At 38.0% G+C, this 23,603-nt stretch overlaps 1 protein-coding gene across 6 annotated transcripts in view; it reads left to right on the plus strand.

The window, feature by feature from the left end:
• Positions 1-18,933: 18,933 nt before the first annotated feature.
• Positions 18,934-23,603, plus strand: part of ESRP2 (epithelial splicing regulatory protein 2) — a 41,934-nt gene continuing 37,264 nt past the window's right edge. For 4 of the 6 annotated variants that reach the window (XM_015640143.1, XM_015640139.1, XM_015640144.2 and 1 more), the window contains exons 1-3: positions 19,133-19,273; positions 19,527-19,679; positions 20,570-20,698. In XM_015640143.1, the coding sequence (XP_015495629.1) occupies positions 19,545-19,679; positions 20,570-20,698 (264 nt within the window). In that variant the 5' untranslated portion in view covers positions 19,133-19,273; positions 19,527-19,544. Of the gene's footprint in view, positions 19,100-19,131; positions 19,274-19,526; positions 19,680-20,569; positions 20,699-23,603 lie in introns of those variants that run through there. The other 2 variants (XM_015640140.3, XM_015640142.2) reach the window with 2 other exon arrangements.

Below are 23,603 nucleotides of genomic sequence, written 5' to 3' on the forward strand. Positions count from 1 at the left end.
GCTTTATACCTCTATCCTCTTGCTTGGTCCTTGGTGATAGTGCATCTGTTCAGCAGATCAGGGAAATGATCTGTTATCAAAATAACCCTTTTTCTTTGGGTTAAATTAACCTTTAGTATCTTAAGAAACAGGGTGATTTTTAACACTGATAAGTTACTTGGCGTGTATCATTATGCAGCCAGCCCCACAAGCAGTTGTGTGAACCATTGTATCAAAGCCCAAAATGGGGAGAGGGAACTCCTCAAACAGTCTTTGCTACAGAAAACACAGAATAGCAATACATGTCCTTCCTTCAAGTGTTTGAAACGTAGATTTTTGCTTTTTTACAGTTTTTGAGTGTAGAAATGTGCTTTATTGTTTCTGTGGAAGCCACTAGAGAGCAGCATATATTTCAGGAATGTTCAGTCATGAATGTTAACTGATAAATTGACATTGAGATGATCAATCAGGTAACTACAGAAAAGAGGCAGAACTGGGGCACTACTTGCCTGACTTTCTTACAGGTATCTTCTTGGTATTTTTCTTTATTTATTTGCAAATAGACAGTACACATTTCCAGGTATAGTCTACAGGTTATTTCTTTTCACTGGTCTCCAAAATGATACCTATTCTATTCAGAAGTAAGTGTTTCATTATCATCACAGAGAACAGTCCACCAGTCTGAAGGGCAAGACCTGTAGGAACAAATTATTGCTAGTGAGAAAGTTTCTCTAACTGGAATTAGTCTGTTTTAAACTCTGAACTTAATTGCAATCCAGCGTGTCACTGGACATATAAAATTTTTTTTATAAATATCACTCACACTTCTCTCTTCTTGATTAAAAAAACAGCTGTCTGAACTGGCCCTTTGATTTTCGGCATCAGCAGATAGATGAAGGTTAAAGGACGTGGAAGTAAAATCCACTATTATTATCAGAAACTCAAAAAATGAGTTTTTTCTTTAAGGGGTTCAAAGTATCTTTAGTAGAAGTGTAAAATCTTGCAAATTTGGCTTCCCAGTTTCAGAGTATCCCTTTAGTCCATTGTTTTGATCTGCTGGAAACGTGCCTCAAAGTAATAGGAAACCTTAATCTTTCTGTTAGTGGGCTCCAGGCTTTGCCGTGAATGTGACTGGGCATACCGAACATATTTGCATGCTGACAGGTGGGGCAGCTGTGCTCCCCTCGGGGCAGGGCTGGTGGATCTCAGTTCTACTGAAAACATGCCCGTTGCACTGAGTAATTAATTACTGGTGGGAAGAGCTTCAACAGTGGTTTTAGGATGCAAATGCAGAGAATCAGCTGAAAAATCTTTTCTCAGAATCCTAACCAGGCTGAAAAAAATGGTTGGAGTTCTTTGGAGTTTAAAGATTCAGGTTGTCAGAGGAATTATTAAGTAGATACTTCAAATACAGCTTTTGTTCCTTGCTGTGATGATCACTAGTTTTACATGTGAACTAACACATATACTGCTGAATCTTCTTTTCTTGATATTTAGTGGAAAAAACTTGTACTAAAAGTTGGAAAAATTTCATTACTAGCAGTCTATCATCACAAAATAGTTAGATATAGGTTTGTGAATTTCAGAGCCCAAAATTTTTGTGAAGTTCTTTGCATTAAGTTTTCAAGCTAACAGAATATTAGAGCATTGAGTTTTTGTATTTAAACGTAAACAGTGGCAACAATTAGAAAGCCTTTATAATTAATTTTATAATTATAAAGAATGGAAACTATTTAAAATACTTTGTAATTAATTTTATAATTAATTTTTTCATTATTAATATACGTTCAGTCTTTCATATGCTGGACATTTTTATATTACATTAACGGTGCTGTACAGATTTTTTGACTGTTTTTTATAAGACACTAATTCCATCTTCCCCAGATGATTATTTTCCCGGGGCCAGGTCCAGGGCTCTCAGGAAGCCTGGGCTCTGCTGAGTCTGGGCCAGTTCCACAGCAGTTTAGGATGAGCAGGATGAACTCTGCCAGCACCGTGGTAGCTCCATCCCTCCCGTCCCCTGGTGTCCTCCCCCATCCATCGCAACCTCTCAGGGAATCGAACCCTGGAGCTGGAGGCAGGCTCACACTGCTGCTGCCCAAGGACCACCTCTTTTAGGAATGAAAATTTTATCAGCCTAAGCAGGAATCTCTCAGTAATAGGAAGTTTTATTCCAATTATTGATTTCTAAGAAAGATTTTTCATTGCTAGAAGAATCTCTCTGTTAAACTGGAGATGGCTAAAGAAAGGCCCAACAGTTTTCTCAGTATTCTAGGCGAGGTGACAATTTCAGAGCATTTCTCTGAGTGCAAGGTGTGAGCCTCTGCAGCACACACCATTACAACCTTGGGTGGCTCCTTGGGGAACCACTAGAGGCTGCTCGATAAGCACAGCCTCACCTTTGCCTCTTGAGGGGGATGGATGAGATCACGTGTACGACTGAAGGAAAACATTCACAGAGCACTTGCCTAAAAGACAGCATGGTCTTTCTGGATGGGATAGTGGGGATTCACAAGAATAGACATAAAAAAAAAAAAACCCCCCCCCAAAAAAAAAAAACCCACCAAAAAAAAAAAAATTCTGATTTCTGGGTCATTTTATTTGCTGGTTAAAATTGCTAGCACTTGAAGACATTATCTTGCTAACTGATGCCATTTCTATTACACAGAGGCCATTTTGTTTGATGAAACTGAGGGGTGGAAAAAAAAGAAAATTTGCACACACGAACAAGTTAGAACTCCAGCAAAAATATCAAGGGATTTCATCCTTGTCCACCCTAATGTATAGGTGCTGGAGAAAAAAAAGGTGTATGTATATATATACATCCATAATTTACATTTTAAATATATATGTATCAATAAATGCATATTTATACTGTTGAGGAAAGATTTTGTAACAAAATCTGTTCCTGTTCTCTTATTTCCATCATCCACTTGAGTTTCTTGTTTAGTTCCAATGAGAAATAGAAACTTCCTGCTGTCTGGAACTGCTGTCTTTTCAATAGGTTGACCAACACAATGCTTCCTTGTGATCTTTGGTAAGGCCATAAGGAAATTTCTGTAAGTATTGTACTAAACCCTGAACCCCTAAACTTCAAACATCATCTAGGATATGCCCAGATGAGAACAGAAACGCCGATGATTTGAGTTCTGATTATCAGAAAGCACCACTTCACAGAAGCAAATTGCATGTACTGGAATTCTAGAGATAGATCAAAAGAGCAAGAGGTGAGAAAGTATCATAGGTAAATGTGGGGTCTAGAATGGAGTACGGGAACTTTCATCAGTAAATTTACTATTGTGGAGCTGAAGGATCAGTAGTCAGAAGGTAACTTGTAGCTCAGTGCTGATTCATCTGGGGTGTTAAATGTTTCATTAGTTAAGCAACAGCAATTGAGAAAGAAGCTCTTTCTCAGAGATTAAGAGGTGATGGGGAAGACTCAATGGCCTGAGGCTTCTTTTGTTCTTAAAAGGTGGGGATGGGGAGGAAAAATGCTGCATGGTATTTATTCATGAGCAAAGCTGGTTAACAAATGGGGACAAGGCGTTTATAAAATGACTATTCCAGCCATCAAATTGGATTTTTTTTCCTGTAAACATGAGCCATTTTGTAGCTAACTAAAGTTATACTTAAAAAAAGGAACTGTTTAAAAGGCTGTGTCTGTGCATAATGCTTTAGATACATGTGCAGAACTGTCTGAAAGGAACACTCAAAATACATATGGTTGTGCATCTGATACATTGAAAATATCTGCCCTTCACACCATCAGGTTTTTGTGATATTGTGGGAAACAAACACTGACATCCTTGTTCAAGATCAGTTTCTGTCTTGGGCATTGATGGTATAAAAAGTTTAAGTACAGTGTTGTTCTATTCTTTTTTCCTCAGCTTTTTCCTTCTGTGCTCTAGCTGTCACTCTCAAAAGATTTGCAAATGTAAAATTCCAGCGATCCAGAGGCTAAATGCTTTGGGTATCATTAACTGATGAAGACTTTGGCTGCTTACTGTCACTTTATTGTTTTGTCTCCTTCTAAACTTGCATCTGGAGTACATTACGGTTCTGTCTTTTGATCAGTATGGTCAGTATTAAACTGACTAAAATGTATGCCACAGCTCTTCAGCCAAGGAATTTCCTTAAGGAAGTCTGTGATTACATTATTGTCACACTAAAGTATTTGAAGGACCCTGTAAAGACTTGATAGCATGGTGATGGTGATGGTGATTCCTCTTCACAGCGGTACTTGTGAAAGTAGCTTATAGTTAAAATGGTATTTCTGGCCCCAACCTGCTGTCAAAAAGAAAAAAGTTGTGAAACTATGACTTAGTTTAGCTAAAGAATAGTTAGGGAATCAAGGCTTCGAAAAATTACCTGAAAAATTAACTTGCCGAAACAAGTTCCAAACCCCTGGTTAAAAACACAAATCAGCTTTTTACATTGTGTACATTATGAAAGGGAGGCTACATAATGGCTTTGGCCAGTCTTATGGTTTGCTAAAAGGAGGCTCTCTTTTCTCCCTTCTGACTGTGGCCCCTCTGTTTATGTAGGCTCTGGCAGTAACAGAATTAAGTCAGCCTGGTTGGTGATCAAAAGGGGTTTTACTGTGAATTAACAAGTGGTTTTGGCTCAGTGAGTGTCTGACCACAACTATAGCAGGTACAAAGAGATGGGATACATAAAGCTGGGAAAAAGAAGTGTGGGGAAACAACAAGGGTTTCCCACTGCTGGCAACACCAAGCTGTTAAACCAGCTTAGCTGTAGTATTTAACTTCAAAAATTGTGTTCAGAAGCTTTACCTGAAAAGGTGTATGTCAAATTTCAGATTTTTCTGAGCAGAGTGTAAGTTCAGAATTCAATCAGATTTGCAGGTGATCATGTGAGCCTGTTGTCTGTTAACTATTCAAACCATTAAAGTTTTAGACTTAGGTATTACATCAATATTAAAGTTTTAGAAATTTCCCTTACTTTTAAGATGCAATGGAACAAAACACAGAGACTTAAACAGTCTCAGCCAGTTTTGCAGTCATCTTGTCATGCCCACTTAGAGAAAAAGCGGCAGAGCAGTGCATCAGTTCACTATGAATTCATCAGTTTCATAAATGCCAGTCCAGCATTCTCTCAGCAATGCTGCTGAGACTACTAATACATTGTCACACATGAGCTGTTGATCTATACCAAGTCTGGCAACGTTTTCCTCTCTCTGAGGCCGAATAGGTCTTTGCCAGACCAGCTATTCAAACATATTTCTGTCTTAGCTAGTTACAAGTCACACAAAATATGAAAAATTGTTAGCTTTAGGCCACATGAGAGCTGAATTGTGTTTTCTTCTGGAGCATAGCTTGACTACATGATCTACATAAAAGAAAATATTCAAGCTGAGGATGCTCTATTACTCAGCTGTGAGAGTAAAAAAGTAATGATGTACTACACTACACCAAAGAAATAAATGGACATTTACCATTTAACATACAGGACATAGTGTTTTTATTAACAGATATTGCTATTACTTGAAAGAAATTGCTGAACTTTCTTACTGACCATAAATTTTCCTCTTTTTTGTTTTTTTGAGCTGTAATTCATGTAAAATACTCAGATTTTTTTTTCTTTTCTAACAAATTTAAATATTCTTTTGTTCCACCTGCCTCATTGAGACAAACTGTACAGTGGTGCAGGAGTATGTTTGCCCTCTTGCCTTGGGTTTATTTTGCAGTCACTGCACAAGAACATTTTCAATGGTGACCTAGTTCTGGGCTATAAAGAAAAATGCCTGTTTAAAAAGGGAAAGGGAAAGGGGAAGAATGTCCAAGGGCTTTTTGAGGCTTTTGTCTATCACCTCTATATTATGAAAGTCTTGTATCAGATTCCCACATGTCATTATTATATGTATATAAACATACATATTTTATACATAAATTGGGTGAGTTTATTATCCTGTGGTTTTCTTTGTAGTGCAAAAGAAGTGTGAGACTTGTTACTGTTTGAACATGCCTACTGTAAGTTTCAGATACATCTATTTGTTTTGATATTCCTCTCCAGGGTAAAAAATTCAAATTGGCCCAGAGAACACAAATCTGGAGGGAAAGGGAAAAGTCTAATCATTGGGTAAAATTTGACTGTCATCTTCCCAGGACATTAAGAAGAATTATGAGAATTAAGTTGAAGGAAGCAAAGAGAAAGAGAAGGCCAAAGATGTGCAACTCTGAGCAGAGATTTCTTTTACAATACTTCGATTGTAAAAGTATTTTTACTTTACATTTGTAAAACAATGAGAAGCTAGAATCTCTTTACATTAAGTTTGTCATATAAGATTGACTTTGCAAGTCTGAATGGTGTTAGATCAACTCAGTGGTCCAACCACAGAAGTAGTCAAGGTACAGCTTAATATTACTTCTACTATCTCAGTTTGAGATGTTGATTCAGTTGATAACACCATTTGATTTGAAGGTAAAGCAGAAACTGCAGAGCACTGCTCTGGGACACTGTCTCACTCCCATCTTTTACAGCATCTCATTTAAGAGGTTCATAGTTACACAGCTGAACAGAAATGCAGCTCTCTAAGCATATTTGACTGCATACCTAAACAGTGTGTGGCCTTCCAGAGACTAAACGACAGATACGTTTCATTAATATAATTCTACCCTTTAGCAGTGGGCAAAGCACAGTTTTGGAAAGTTCAAAATGAAAATAAAGACAAATACAACAAAAGTCCTTAAAACCTGCAATCACTGCATAGCTTTCTGCAGTGGAATAAAATGCATCTAAATATTGCAAAGGAATAGGTTACATTGAATATGACACTAGCAATACATTCTTTATTCAGAAGGGATCCAGAGTCCAGGAAGTATAATGTGGCTAATTGATATAAAAAGTAATTACATAAAGCTTTTGCTTTAACTTTCAATAGGAATGCACCCATGTTCTACTCATGACTAGTAAATTAATTTTCACAAGGCCCAGGGGATTCTTTTATTATTTGATTTCTGTTGAGTCTGGTTAACAGGAAGCATTGTTAAACTTGAATGTAAGAAGTTAGCTCTGTGCTGAATGCTGCCTTCACATCTGACACCTGTCATGTCCCAGTGAAACTTCTTGAGAAACTGTGCAAACACTAATACCAAACCTTATGCAGGAATGCAGTTTACATTTGGAGTTCTTGCATGCCTTAGGAAAAATTCAATCATGATCCAGCTTTGGACTAAAGCCTGATAATGGAGTTGGCTTGATATACACAGAATTGGTTTGTATGCTCTTTATCAATGGTAGTATATCCTCATCCCTTTCCAAAAGCCTTGTTGAGAAGATGTCTTCTGAATTATGGCTAAAATATAATTTTATGCTATTGTCAAGTGGGAGCAGATATCCTAAATCCTGAATCCTCAGAGAGTCTTCTGCCAATCATGCCTTCTGTTATACCAAGGATATCAAACTGAGACACATGGATTAAAACTGTGGCCATATGTTGGTGTGTGTACACAGAGGATGGAGAAATGAGGAGAAAAAGAGAAGAATCAAAAAAAAAGCTTATACACCCCTTCTGTGTAGTACTTGTTATTCATAACCAACATATGAAAAAATTGAGTTGAGTCAAGCAGTTCAGAAGTAATCCTTGCTGTTCTGACATGAACTTCATTTTATTAGGTGTTTAAGGTGTAGCCTTATGCAGAGTATATGGCAACAGCATTATCCAGATGGAAACCAATTATTAAGGGCTACACAATGAGCAAGAGTTGCATAGCTATAGTAACTTCAGAGTGAAGCTGCTTAAACATGAAGGTACTGCTGGGAGGGGTGGAGGAAAGGTATCATAAAGAATCACTTATGTGAAAGGAGCATGTTTCTCCTGTGCAATCATTCCTAAAAAAGGTCATATCTACTGCTGGTAGGAAAATGATAGTCAGACTCAAATCAAATGTGAAATTAAGTATAAATGGCCTTATACCAGATGTAAATTTTACTCTACTAAGGCAGTTTTTGAAGTGGTGCTTCCTTTCACTGGGGAGGAGGGGGAGACAAGAATAACTATGTTGTGAATGATATGTGAAAGGTCTATTCAATTTATACTTGTAATACTTCTGTGCGGAAAAAGTGACCTTTTTTCTGTGATCTCTACAGACATTTGATTATTCTGCTGCTATGTACTCAGCTAATGTTCTTCATTTTCAGATACTTGAGAGAAAGGATAGAAAAATATGAACTAGAAGAAGATTAAAGAAGTCAGAAATGCTAAACAAGAACAGATCAAGCATATGCCTTTGGCCCAAACTTGAAAACTGAGGGAACAGAAAGGTGAGGAATGAAAATGAATATGTAACAAAGGAGCTATGTATATGTGCACGTAGATATACATCCATATTTGTCTGTAATGTGGGATCGTGTGTTTTGATGAGCTTGCTATCCAAATGTTAATGTTGTCTTCTTTGAAAGATGTATTTTTATTTAGGAAATAGATTAGGAAACTGAACTTTTATATTTTAATTCTTTGAAATTTGATGTTGAAGCCACTGAAGCAGTTTGAGCAGTGTTTCATGTCCATACTAATTTTTCTTGATACATTACAACATATTGATACTTAAATTTTCTTGTTACATATTAAAATAAAGGTAGCAACTGTGGTTTTATGAGTTTAAAAGGATTCCAGTGCCCACTCTTTCCTTCAGTATTCCTGAACCATTGTACAAACCATCATGCGCAATGCCAAACCAAGTTCCCTGTTGAAATGTGACAAATGCTTTTTGTCATCTGGCCTTGATTGTGTGGAAAGGCACGTGAAGACTGAAGAGAGCATATTTTATATTAAATAGCAGCATTTGACAATGAATATTTGTTGCCTAAGAACCAGGAACTGTGGGCCTGCAGAACTGTTGGCTCAATACTCGCTTTTCCTGAAAGGGACTTAACAGTTTTTGTCAGTTGTCATGCACTATTTTTTTTCAGATGACACTGTGTAATCCTGCCTGCTTAATCCCCATATTACCAGTTCCTTATGATTTTTCTAAGGAAGGGGTATTTTCTCTTCTACATATGAGGAAAGAAACAAGTCTCTCTGATGCAGCATATTGTCCACACAACAATGAAGATATTAGTGTATGACTCCGAATAAGGGTATATAGTGGTTTTGTAAATCCCTTGAGCCTGGTCTTGAGTAAGGCAGCTAATCCCAGTAAGAGGGTATTGCTTCACATGAAATCCTTGCAGAGCTGTGGAATCCATTCCTCCACACCAGCTGCCCAGGCTGTTTGCCTACTGGGGCTTAGGTTGCTACTATAGATAAACTGTGCAAATAAATGAAACTGGCTGTTACTTTACACCCACTAGTTTTGTTTCATTGTGTGTATGTTCACAACCTCCTTCTCTGCCCCCCAATAACATATTTGGGCTATTATGAAGACTTCTGCTCCTTTGAAGCAATGAAGCTGCATCCTCAAGTGCACTGTCTGTTCCCTGTTGTGCTTTTAGGCCTGTGCAACAAGTTCTAAGGATTCTCAAGTGAGAATCCTTTCCCATTGCATTTGAGTCTGTGTTATTCTAATGTGCACTGCAGATTCCACTCTCAGAAAAAAAAAAAGTAGCAATAAAATAACTGATTCCAAATTTTTAATTTTCTGTGTGTTCCCTGTATGCTCCTCTGTATAGAGGAAGGAGACTTGCACTAAGATGCTGTTGATTTTCTGTCCTTTCTTAGAAATGCTGAGAATACAAAATACTTTCATGCCCATGAACCAGAGAATTCTGATTAAGTTCCCACAGAATACAATTACTCACACCTACTCCACCTCAGTGCTGTGCCAGTAACTGTAACTTATTAATCATCCCTACTATCCACCCAAGCCTTAGAAGCTTCTATCATTTGTAACATGTCATGAAAACTGTAAGAAATATTTTGTGGGAAACCGAAGTCCCATTTACAGTATGCAGTGACAATAAAACAAAAGACAGTTTTATACTCTGCATCAGAGGGAAGGATAAAGAGGGAAATTATGAAACTGTGGGACTGATTCATCAGTAAGAAGGTTTCTGATATGAATATTCTGTGTGCTTTAGGCATTTTTAGACAGCTTAAGTTTCAGCAATGAGTTCTGTGCTTAGATTTGTTTTATAGTACTGAATGGGTGTGTGTTTAAAAGTTGTTTCTTTAAGTAAACTATGTTAAAAACCCCAAACAAACAACCAACACAACTTCCTGAGATTGATGTAAATACTGAGAAAAAAGAAAGATCAACAGGAATGACAAATCCTTCTGTATAATAATTTAAATTACAGATGAAGCAGAAAAAGGACGATGCAAGTGATCTAGCAATTACACCGTGGTACTGCCTCAGAGCACTGAGAGGGCTGTTTACATATATTATGAATAATGAACCCTTACCCTGTGTGCTGGAGCTACCAGTCAGCCTACAGCATCTGTACCAGCCCAGAGGGATTTCAGAAGAACCCACCATTTAATTTTCTTCTAGTCACAAAGCAGCCACCACTGGAAGCTCTGGATACAAACAGATGAAAGGGTAAGAAACGTATTATCACCATCCCAAACATTGAATTCTTCTGAAAAAATACATCTCACAATAAGCACTTCCCCAGGACCTTGTGTGAACTATTTAACAAGAGCACAAAGACAGGTGGCTTTGCCAGCCAGGCAAGATCTTAAGATGTAGATGTTTATGTTTTTTTAACGTCCAATTATCTCTCTGGAATAGAGGAGACTGCTTTTAAGGCTGCACAGAGCAGGAAGTGCTAAGTATATTCATAAAGGTGTGGCTTAGCTCCCTAGCAATTCCTTGGCAACAGGGACAGCTAGCCTTAAGTAAAACAAACAGGCTTTGTGGAAATCAAAAGTTGAGATGCAAGCTGTTCATATCTCTTTGATTAAAGCAGCCAATCTTTGATTGAAGGTGATGGTCTCCACCTTGTTCCCTCAAAACAAACAGATTCATAAGGTTTGGATAGATAAATCTTGATAACAGTGCAAAATATAGAATGTTTTTTAAAGTCGGTTTTGCAACATGCATTGTGAGAAAAGGAGAAATTTACACCTCAATTTATCAAAAAATTGATGTTTTATACATCCTCCCATAGGGATTTCTCATAAATAGAATGTAACCCAGAGTTTTCAAGAACTTTCAAGAACAGCAGGAAGACCTGATCTCACGTCTTATGTCTATATAAAGTATGTATAAAATGCTGCCCATTGTGACTCATGTATAATGACAGCTGGCCTGAGTGCCCTTAGTGAGGCTGCAGGTGTTCAGCGGTACCTGGCCCTAGAAAAGTTTGATGTGCCCTAAAGCCATGGAGTCGTGATGCTATCAGACAGCAGTACCCCCTCGTTTGCCCCATACCATGAGTCACTCTCTTGTTTTTGCCACGATAACTGAACCGAATGAGGGAATGACTCCTGTTTAGAGAACAGAGGAGCAGATCGGACTCCTCAGCCTCCCTCCTCACACAAAGCAGAGCACTAGAGCCTGGAAATGAGTAGTTAAAAGTTAGTTATGTCCTAGACATCTACTTCACCCAGAGCCAGAGCGTTATCGGTGCATTCACCCAAGTCACTGCGGAACCACTCCCAGAATGTGCCAGGTAACTTCCTCTCATGTGCCCCAGGGCTCTTTTCCTTTTCCTCAGCACCATGTATTTCAGTGTAGAAAAGGCAAAATCTTAATGTGTGTTAACTGTGTCACGCCATACTTGAAATAATTACTTGAGGGAAACAAGGAATGACTGAATACAAGATGACATTTCCTGTCAAACAAGGGTGTGCCACATTAGCGGAAGGTTGGGGAAAGGAGGTGAGGTAGTAGTGGCACTTATGAAACAGCTCTGTCAGAGTGTATTAGCACAATTCCAGCTTGCTGGGAAGGGAATTGCACCTGCTTGCATATGCTTAGTTATTATCTGTGCTTATAAAGCACTTCTATAACTGTTAAGTGATAAAATGCACTGAATTGCATCATATGGCATCTTAAATTTAAAATTTCTAGAGTATGCCAGAAGGAATATTTTAGGAATAGCTGTCTTCTCTCTGTCTGAATACATTTACTGACTGTGCAATATGTTTCTTTGAGAATATTTCTTCTTAGGAAACCACATCATTCTCCTGTATCAACTAGATGTATCTGTGAGGACACAATTCCTATATTACTTCCACAGTGTGTAAGATCCAGTGTCAGGCCAAAGGAAGAAAGGTATTTGTTTATCATGCTCAGAGGTTAAAGTGAAAAGAGCATTTGTTGAATAGAATGAGGAAATTTATTTGAGTGAGGATCTGATGACTCTACTGACACGACTGTAACTATATAATACAGTTCCATGTGAACTAGAGTCTTGCACACAAGCAATTGCATTTAGAGGTGCTGTAGAAAAAAATTGGATTATTTTGCAAAATCAGTAGTTGTCTTATCAAGCTGCAAATGGTAGAGTAGAAAATAAAGTTATCTTCCTAGAAATTGCCATTAGTTCTGCTAGAAGCTGGTAATCATGAGTCAGACAAGATTTTTAAAGACCTTGTATTTTCAGGACAGTGAAAACAAATACAAAAAAAAAAAATTAAAAAAAGTCAGAAGTCTGCTGCTTCTTTGGGAATTTATGTCATCCTTGTGTTGGACACAGGGTGTTTGAAGTCCCCTTGTCAGATCCTAGGTATGTAACGATTGCTGGTAGAAGTGAAGTGGAGAAAAATAACCATGATCAAGATGAAATCATTGAGTGATAGGTCCTATCATGTTTTTTTTGGATGCACATAATTGCATTCATTAATTTATTATACAAAATGCTTTGAAGAGATGTTTTTAAAGCCCAAGTAGAACGGGTGGTAAAGTTTTGCTTATGTTTTGCATTTAGATTTTACTTCTGTTTATACAGTGGTGAGAAAAAGAATTGCATTTGCATATCTGTATGTGGAATAAGTTTAATTAAACTCTAATGAAGAAATAGGTTAAATATCAGACCAGTTAAATCAAATGGGAATGAAATATTATAGGATCACCCCTTCCTTTTTTTATCAAGGTTTTTGTGTCAGCTGAGAGTTTGTGGTACAATCTGGATAAGCAGAGAGATTAGTAATTTCTGCCAAGATATCTCATGAGGCCAGTATCAGTCAGTAATCAGTAAAGCTTGAGAAGATGTAACCTGCATAAATTCATCATTAACTATGAAAAATTTACAGTTGTTTTTCATTGAAGAACTTGGAGTTCCAGTGTACAGTCCTTGGTATTTGATGATCTGTTCTTTCATCACTGCTGCATTGCAGCACTGATTACCAGCTCTCAGTAAGTGAGAGCAGCATGGAGCACACAGATCTTTTCATGTAGATAATGGCCTTTACATTTCTTATGTGGTCTATTTGTTTTTTATGTTTACATGCAAAGATGACAGGAATTGGATGACTGGAATCAAATGTTCCAGATGGCTGTGGCCACTTCTCACTCTAAAACATCAGTGAACTTCTGAGAACTTTCCAGCTGTACAATGTGAATGCATTTATGTGTGGGGATATGACAGGATGAATATCATTGAACCATTGAAGGAGTATCACAAAAGTTTTCTATAAGGGTAAAGCACTACTAAGACTGGGAGTCTCTGTGTTGGCCTGTTAAATATAAAGTACAAAATGGCCCAAATTAAATACTTTATGTAGACATCAGGTTATTCTCATTTACTATTATGAGGAGTTAAACTCTTGATCTTTTCCCAAGAGGATATAACTTTATCCTATTAAACCTTAAATGTGTAATTTTACATTTTATTGTTTATAAATTAACAAGATGATTCTATTGAACTGCATGCAAATACTAGTGAATAACAGAAAGCATTTTGGCTTTTAGCTATTGTACTGGATAGTGCTATCAATTTATGTTTCTACTCCTTTCACTGGGGTAATAGTGATGGTAGCAAGAATGTTGGTAATGGAATGTCTTTGTTTTATAGCTTATGTAACAAATAACTCACTAGATTAACTTTATCATTAAAAAGCAAATTTTTTTACTGTTGGATATTCTGCCACACTGACAGACTTGTAAACTGCTATATCCTTTCAATCAACAAAGAGTGGATGGGTTAGTATATAAAAGTGTTCTGATCTAAGACTGAACATCAGTCTTGCTTAAAAACCTGCCACAAAAAGAATATTTTCCTTTGAACTTCCTTTCTTATGCTATACTGTACCTGAGACCAGTAAAAAAGTAAACAATTGCAATGAAAATGTATTTAGCCTGGTTTTAAAGGCAATAAAGCTTCACACAAAGTCAATTTTGAATCACAGGCAAGGTAGATTGAAAGGGTCAGGAAGTACTTGCATATTCATCTCATTAGGTAACAGGAATTGTATCACATGGCTTGTCTAATTTACCACAGCTTAAAGAACCTGTCTCAACTAGTTGCAGTGAATTATTTAAAAATTTAGCAGTGAGATCAGATTGGCAACCAGGAGAAAGTTTCTCATCAGCAATGCAGTGCAGCACTGGAACAAGTCATCCATGGCGGTTTCCAAGACACAGCTGGACAAAATACTGACTGGTTCAATGTAGTGCTGGCAGGAAGCCTGTGTTGGACAAGAGGATGTGCAGAGATCCCTGTCAGCAATCATCTCAGTGATTCTAAATCCAGACCCCTATTTAGTGAATTATTTGACTGACAGCATTATTTCCAATTTTTAAAAAATGGAAATTTAGTTTATTTGTTATAAACTGTTAACTTTGATATAAATCTGTAATAATATTTATGAAAGACACTAGTATGTTTGACCAGTCCACAAATCTGGTATCAAAGTAAATGCTTAGATTTTCAAAAGTCTGGTAAGTGTAATCTGGAGAACTTTGTCTGTACAGCTCACACCAATACTCCAGTGGGAGCTGAGCACATATAAAACCTTTGTAGGATTAAACCACAGGATTGTTTGACATACTACAAAGAAGAGAAGCTATGTAAAATAATAGGGGAAGTAATTTCATTTTTATTTATCTTGTCTAGTCATGAATTTTATATTTTAACTTACCTTTATGTCAATAGAAATAAATTTCAACTGATACAGGATTCTAAGTGAATGTTTCCAGTGCCTTGATGGTGCTGGTATCTGCAGGGTAACAATCCTTCAGAGCCACAGCTCTGAAGCTCTTGTGCAGATTGCTGAGCTTTTGTGGATGTCTCAATGGAAATTATTTCAAGGCTTCTACAGTGAATTTTAATCATGGCAGACCTACCTGACAGACCAAAAAATGAGATCTCTCCAAACATCTGGACAGCAATCAAAGAACACTGCTAAATGCTTGTTCCCATGCCTTTTCCCACTCATTTGCTGTTAAAGAAAGGATGCCAGAAAATTCTTTACATATGGATTTATGTTTCAGGAGTTACAGTAAGCTCCTCCTTCTGCAAATATTGCTGCAGTAATTTATAATCTAATCCAGGAGCCAAGGACTGAATGGGTATGAAATCTAAATATCTTCTCACATTTGCTTACAGATCACTTACAGATCTTTTACTTCCAGTGCCAGCTCAGTTTGGAGATGCTGAGGCATGCAGAGAATTTACTATCCCTACTGAGCAGAGAAACACCAAGGCACCATACTTATTCAATATCTCCGTTTCTTAAAATCATAGAAAAAAATTAACTAGAAGAGACCTCTGGACATCTTTTGGTGTACATCCTTGCTCTGCTACCATGGCCAATTTTGAAATTAGACCCAACTTCAAAGTTTATTAACTTTCTTCAGGGTATTTCAAACCATTTCACAGGGTTAAATGTCACATCATCATCATCATCATCATCATCATCACCATAATTTTCCTTCTTATAACTGATGAGTAAAATATCCATGAGGACAAATAACTTCTCAATATCATACTAGTTTGGAACAGAGGATTGACTTCCATGTTACCTGAAAGATTATTGAGTTATTTTTGTAGATCTAAATGTAGCCAGGGTATTACTCCAGATCTCATGTCTCAAAGTTTCATACTCCTTTTATTAGGCTTTAACAAAAGGACTTCAGTCATCAGGACATTCAGTTCACAGGAATTTTTAATAATGTAGTATAATAGATGGTTTCTTTTCTTTCTTTCTTTCTTTCTTTCTTTCTTTTTCCCTTCCCTTCCCTTCCCGTCCCAGTAAGAATGAAAATGCCACTACAGATTTATCCATTGCAAGCACACTGCTTTTAATGAGTCTCTTCGGTGTTCTCATGTGATCTAACTGTAAAACTGATCTATTTTACAGTTTTAAATGCTTGATTAATAAGAAACAAAATAATCACCATATTGAGCTTGCATAACAATGAATGTCCATCTTTAAAACTTTTCTTCTCCACCCAGTTATGTTTATGAGACGTTATGGTCATATGTAGCCTACAAATAAGTACCTCTATAAATAGGCCTGCTGGGATTAAAGCTAAAGGTGAGCAAATACTCTTTATTTCAGCAAGATCTTGGTTACAAATTAACCTTTCTATGCTCAGTGTACAAGGGCTTGTCCCATATGTTTTTCAGGAACTGGATCCTCTTGTTGTTCTGTTGAGACATACAGCGCCATTCCTTCATATTTTTAGATTAATAAATTGCTAGTATAATTCAGGGCAGAGAATGGGAGGGTAGTGGATAGAAGATGAATGAAAATTGAGTTGCATGATCTGATACTTTGGAATATGTGATAGTGCAGGAAAGCCAGCATTTATTTAAGGTTTTTTTAAAACATTTTAGAATACATTTTAAATTCATTTAGCTAGAATAGTTCAGATAAATTAGTAACAGTAGAATTATATGAGTCAAGATAGTCTAAAAGTAGAAACCAGATGGGCTTTCTATGAAGAGAGGCTACATTTTATGAGATGAGCTAATACAATTGTAAAAGGCATAGAAGATTTTGGGCTTACCAGTCTTTGATACCATGTGTAGGTTTCAAATAAGTTTTCAAGGGTCTTTGGCATTGATTTGAGGAGTACTTATTTAATCTCACAAGTTGCTTTAAATGAATTACAATCATTTTTCTTTCACATTAGATCCTAAAGACAAGTGCATATGTACTGCCATTTTCTGAGCCAATTCACTGGAGCCTGTGCCCATATGTGTCAGCCTGACCAATTTTTCATGTGTATGATTGTCTATAGAAATCTGCTAATTAAAATCCCATTATGTATGAAGTACTCATGTATTAGTATATACAAAATGACATCCTCGTGAAGGAAGTTAAATTGCAACAGCCTGGTATTTTTTTTCTGTGAACATAGCTACAGTAAAAATCTGTATTTACATTTAATCTGTTTACACTTATCTGTACAAACACTGCCTCTCTCCAAACACCCCCATATAAATGTGTGAGTTTGGGAGGGGGGAACAGGTTGGGAAAAAAGGAATAGTTCTCACACTTGCAGTCAATGCATTTTTATGGTTCTTATTAAAGTCTTCAGGGATAAGAATCATCCCATTCTCAATAACGACCTGTTACATTATTTCATAACCACTACATCCAAGGGAAATAACAAAAGGGAAAGAAATGGGGTTTTATTCTACCAAGGATTTAGAGAAATACATTGGCAGGGGAAAATATAGCTGTGGCTATAAATTCAGCAGTGCAAGAAAATGTAATGCTGAAAACATTTTGAATATACTAATATATACATGTTACCGATTAAAGTTTTCATCTCTGTTCAGGAATTTGCCCTTTCTCTAACAATGTATTTTCAGGATTGCTTCTTAGGCAGCTTCATGAGCTGCAGAGACACCAGCTGAGACGTGTTTAACTGTTTTGTGATGTTCAGTGAGATGCATCTGTGCAAGGTTTTCTGCATGGTCTCTGTCAGGTAAACTCGTAACACATGAATTCTAAGATACTTCACATCAGACAGCATCCTTGAAGTGTAGTTTATTTTCACTGAAATAAATGGAATTTGTCGTGCTGATGGTGCTAGGATGGGGAATCAGTGTTTGCCAGAAGGAAGTCCATAATAACTGCTATAATTAATCAATTATAAAATTGGAATGTTAAAAGAAGATGAGAAAATGTGATTTAATAATTTAAGCCATCAGATATTCACAGTTAAATGCCCACCTCTGCATTTTCCCAGGGTAGACATCAGTACCTAAATAGCAGCACCAATTTTCATTCTGTAAAAGCTTTATTTCAATACAATACTAATATTGAAGTATAAACTGAAGACTTAATTAAATGAAAGAAAAATTATGACTAGTTTAACTTGCAGCATTTGGCCTTTAAAAATCATTAGTAACCCATCAGTGGTGGCAATAGGAAAAATAACTTTCAAATGAGTTTAGAAGCTTTTTGATCTTTTTTTCTGCTTTAAAATCAATTTGAGTTTGACAATATCTCTGAAAAATTTCTCAGTCCCCGATGTAACAAATATTGCTGCTGCTGCTGTTGAGCAGGAGTCTTTTCATAGCAGTTAAACTCGGTGGTGGTTTCCCATTGTAGTCTCAGCAGTGAAACAGGTGAGGAGAAAAGCTGCTCACCTTGGGCTGCTGTAAATGCCCAGGAGTCAGCTCCTGACTGAGCAGCTGTAGGAAATTCAGGGCTTTATACCGTGCTCTTGCAAAACTTCCTATATACATCCTTTCTCAAAACAAAAAATTTGTTTTCCTAAGACCCATCTTTACAAACTGTATGAAAGATAGGGCCTAAATTACAAAGTACTCTCTGCCTGTAATATACCTTAAAAATCCCTGTGGAATACTACACTTTCATTACACATTAACGTTGGCGTCCGTAGCTGGATACACACAGCAACGCGCACAAAAGGCAATTACTGAGAAGCAGGTAAAGACTTTTCTTTCATGGAATTCAATGCTAAATCATAATGTTTGGGGTTTTTTTGCACCTGTACTCGAATATTGTTCGGTTTTCCCCCAGAACGGGCGCGGGCCGGGGCGCGCAGAGCGCCGTGTGCCCCGCACGCAGCGCTGGGCGGGATCCCGTGAACTGAAAGCAGGTAGAGGCACTTCCTGCAGGCAGAATTAAAGACAGAAAGGGAGTTTGCCTCTGATCTCCTTCAAAAACCAATCAGGCCAGATCAGCCAGGCGTTGATTCTCCCTGCGTCCCTCCTACACCTTTTCCAGAGGCCCAATGGCCTTGTCCCTTTGGGAGATTGACTAGAGACACATGAGCTGCACCAAGGGCAGGTAACTCAGGAGAGGGGAAGGGGAAGAGGGAAGGAAAAAAAAAAAAAAGAGAGAGAGAAAAAAAAAAAGCCCAAGCCCAGACTGAGTTTCTGCCATGATGTTAGAGGGAAAGAAACCCACAGCTTGCTAATTTCACCTCCCAGTCGGCCCCGGGAAAGAGATCACCGGGAACAGGTAGAGATGGGAGCTTTCTTTCTCCATTTTTTTTTTTTTTTCTCAAATACCCAACCTCCTAAATAGCTCTTTTTCTTCTCTTTATATTGTGACTCCTCGTTCGCTTCTTTTCTCTTTGATTACCTGGAGGTAGGGGATGAGCCTTGTGGGATTTTTTTGGTTTTATTTTTTTTCTTGTTTGTTAGTGTGTCTTTCTTTTGCTTTTTTTTTCTCTCTTTTTTTTTTTTTTTTTGACCTCTGCTTTTGATTGTAGCTGTTTCCCCCTGTGGTCATGACGGCTTCGCACAGTGACTCTTTGGTGGTGTTGTTTGGGGCAACAGCTGGTGCATATGGGGCTAAACTGGGTTCGGATGAGAGGGAACTAATTCTCTTGGTGTGGCAAGTTGTGGATCTACACAGCAAGAAGGTATGGCTTCGATATCCGGGGCGAGGGCGCGTTCCCCGGCGCGGGGCGAGCGGGCTCTCCCGGCCCCTCGGCGCCGGCCCGGAGCCGTTTGTTCATTTCACAAATGCACCGAGGGAGGGGAGGCGCGGGGCCGTGCCCGGGGGTCATTCCCTGCCCGGGGCGCTCGCTCGGGAAGCTCCTTTTTGTTCCGTCTTGAGGGAAGAAGTCACTTTTAAAGAAAGTTTGGCCTCTTCCACACTCCACTGCCCCGTCCGCCTTAAATCGTGCGTAGCTTTGAGGATGTCTACGGACTTCTGAAATTTTAAAACAAAAAGCTGCCCCGGATGGCTCCGGGTGTGCTCGCTTCCCTGGGAGCCGGCTCTCGGTCACCGTTGGACCCTTTGGGCCTGTTTTTTGTTTGTTTAACCAATGTTTGGATAACCTTTAAGAGAATATTGACTTATTTTAATTTTTAGGCCAACCTAAAAGTCATCTCTAATCTTTTTTCTTCCCCAAAAGCCCTATCATAAATAACCCCCTAGAGATGAAGGGCTTTAATAAAACAAACAGGACTATCAATTTCATAAGTGGATTCGTGACATTGCCTTAATATTAAGTGATCTTCCTTTTCCACTTAACAACTCCCACAAAAGTCGGTGCTAACTGCAAAAGGCCTCCCATGAAAATGGGCTCGGATACTCCGAGGCAGAGAGCGTGGCTCTCCGGGGTGGGAGGGAGAGAAACCGCGGCCAAAGGTTTCGATTTGTGAAATAGACAAATGCGTTTTCTCCTGGCATTTATCCGGAGGGGATACTGCACCTTTCTGATTTTTCTTCAGTCTCAACACATTGCTATAAAGAGCTAATTCGATTGTTCCTCACTTTTGTCCATATTTTCTTACATGTTTTTAGGTAGGGACACTACACAAATCCCTGGTGAAAGCAGACAACTTGGACTTAAGTGACCAGTGTCGCGAAGTCAGTGGCTTAACACCAGAGGGACTGGGCAAAGCTGAACCACTGGACCGGGTTCTTCAACAGGTGAGGTGCTGCTTTTGAGAGCAGGAGTTCTTCTGGGTGACGCCTGTGAACGAGGTTTAATGGATTTGAAAAAGGAAACAGACTTTAGTTTTGTCTTTCACTTTGAAATCACTACCAAGTTTTTATGCTTGTTTTTAAGCTAACCCAAAAGAGACTTGAACCATTTGAAATGGGAACTTCATAATTCTGAAACAGTTATGTATGATACTAGAGCATTTGAGCTGATGTTATAAGTCCTTGGAAGATCTGACTTTTGGTTGTTTTGATAGGTCTGCTTTTATCCCAAGTTTCTCTTAAGCCTTAAAAGAGTTAGCCAGTAAGAGTACTACCTAATACAGGAGTGCTAATCAAACTTTCATACTTCACATGGTACATTCTAATCTGCAGGTTCACTGCTCTAATGTGTATTTAGAAACTTTTCTTCATTTGTTATTCTTAAAATCAGCTGAAATCTTCAAAATCTTTCATGTAACATCAGATATGCTTGTTGTGTATCACTCTTTTCCAGATGAGCCTAATGAGAGGATTATGAATTGATTTGGTTTAATTTTTTAATGATTTCTGTAGTTTTGCTCTTTGACTCATTTAATATCACACTGAACAGTAAAATTTGCTCAAGAGGACTTAAGCTACTTCAAAAAATTTAGTGTGAATAGTGTATACATAATGCAGTTCCCAAAAGTTTGCTTGCTTTGACTGTCCTTTCTATGCATGAAATGTGCTTGAATGGAAAAATACAATAGTGCATTTTTGTGTAACATATAAACCTGGCTTTCCACACCTTGTCTGAATCATTCGTAGGTGTGTTTCAGCAAGAAACTTGCTTAGGCAGTAGAACAGGTTCATGTTGCTGTAACTTCTGGTGACACAGATAACTTGGCAGACTTGGCAGTCCTAACTCTCTTTGATACTGCATGGTTAACACTACACTCTGGAGTGTCTTTGAAAAACATAACTTCTATGTGGCTGAAAATCTGTCAGCATTGACTGCAGTGGCATTTGTTCTACTTGCATTTGTTTTGCTGGAGTCTAGGACTAAGAGGTGATTTTCTTTCTTTTTTTTTTTAAAGCTCCATAATAACCCCTGAGAAAATGTGCAGCTGCAGGTTTGATCTTGTCCCAGATCTTGCACTAAAGACATCTGGAACAGCTTAGCCTAGTACACTCTGTTTACCTTTATAACAGACACACTTTAATTATACTCAATACTTTATGAGAGATTGTATCTTATTGCTGTAAATTGCACTGTAGGTGGGTCTGCTTTAGCAAATAAAAGGAAATAGTACCTTTGTGTGTAGGTGGGTAGAGACTCTTGAAAAATAACAATATTTTTCCTTTTTGTTTGCATATCTATGCAACTAAATAATGATTTTGCTGTTAATTTTTGGGTGCCAGTTGTGATGTGGCCAGTTCCATCATAAGTCCTCTGGAATACACCTTACCTAAACTCCACTCCTTTCCCATCTGTGTCCTGACTCCTGTGGGAATTAGGAGAGAATCAATTCAACTTCCCACTTGCAGTGGTGGCAAAAAACAAAACTCCATATTCTTTAATAGTAGATTCTCTCCTGCATTTTTGAAGACAAGTCCACAGGATATTTTAATTGCATCATGTGTTTTAAGGATGAGTCAGGTGACATACAGGTTTTTGGTTTTGTTTTTTTTTTCTTTCTCAGTTAAGCATTTTGATTAGCAAAAGAAACAGGTAGCTGAAGTGGTTATTTGAAAAGGAGGAGGAAAAGGAAGTAGACTTGTACCTTGATTTGAGATAACGTTATAGAGTATGTGAAATTAGTTTTCCACACCCTGCCTGGATTGTGGTAGAAAATTGATGATGCAGCTGAAAATTGCTCACCTTAGCACATCTCAGTCATGTAAATGAAAGTTTTGGTGCCTGCTTCTGGTTTTTTTTGCCTTGGATTCCCAGTCTCTACATGCAGAGGGAAGTGAGAATCACTGAGCACAAATCCATTGTAACTTTTATCCATGCTTCAGAGGCCTCTTTCAACTTCAAACATTCTGTGGTTCTGAATCAGTGATTTGTAGCTGGTAAACAGTAGATCAGCTTCTGTGGGTCTGGAGTTATTCCCCTAACCACAGCAAGTCTCCTTCTATTGCTGTGCATGTCAACGATGAGGTCTACTAAAGGCCTCTTATCTGAGCTTAATACTTGAGTTTGTTTTAAGAAATATTATGAAATAGGGTTCCTTATCAATAAGTTTTGGTTGTTGTAATTTTACAAGGTAAGGTTCTGAAGCACAGTGCCCCAAAATAACAGCTTGGTTGCTGCAGCATATGCTCTGTATGTTTTGTTACAAGGTTTTAGATATTGTACTTGTCCAGGGTAACAAGCATTTGATTCCATAGGTTCTACTGCAGTTACGGGATCCATCTTTATTTTTCATAGGTGATGTGCAACGTTGTGATGGCTTTCCTTTGTGGGGGTGGAGGGATGTCTGGGAAATAGTTACCTGAAGTCGTAAAATGTTTGTCCTTTGGGAGCATCTTGCTTGATGTATTCAGTTCAAATTGGCATTAGTAACATACCTCTGATGTGAGACAAGTAATGGTGAACTTGCAGCTGCTGAGATGTTGCAGAATGCTGCTGAGTAGAAAACTGTGAGGATTTTTATTTAACAAAGTAAGGGGGAGATCTCTTGTTCAAGTGTTTGGAACTGCCTTGAGCCCATGATCTAGGCCTCTAAACATGCATCAGCTACACTACTTACCAAGGGGAATAGTTTTCTTCCTGCATGACTGGGACATTCTTACCAGATATCATTGTTCAGATCCTCAAATCACAGGACTGGCTTATTTAGCATGTTATTTATCTTTTTCTAGTTAACTGCTGTAGCTTTATAGTTTTCCACTTTGCAAGCTTTTAAGGGAGAGCAATTATTCTCAG

This window comes from Parus major, chromosome 11 (assembly GCF_001522545.3).
Source record: "Parus major isolate Abel chromosome 11, Parus_major1.1, whole genome shotgun sequence".
Taxonomy (NCBI): Eukaryota; Metazoa; Chordata; class Aves; order Passeriformes; family Paridae; genus Parus; species Parus major.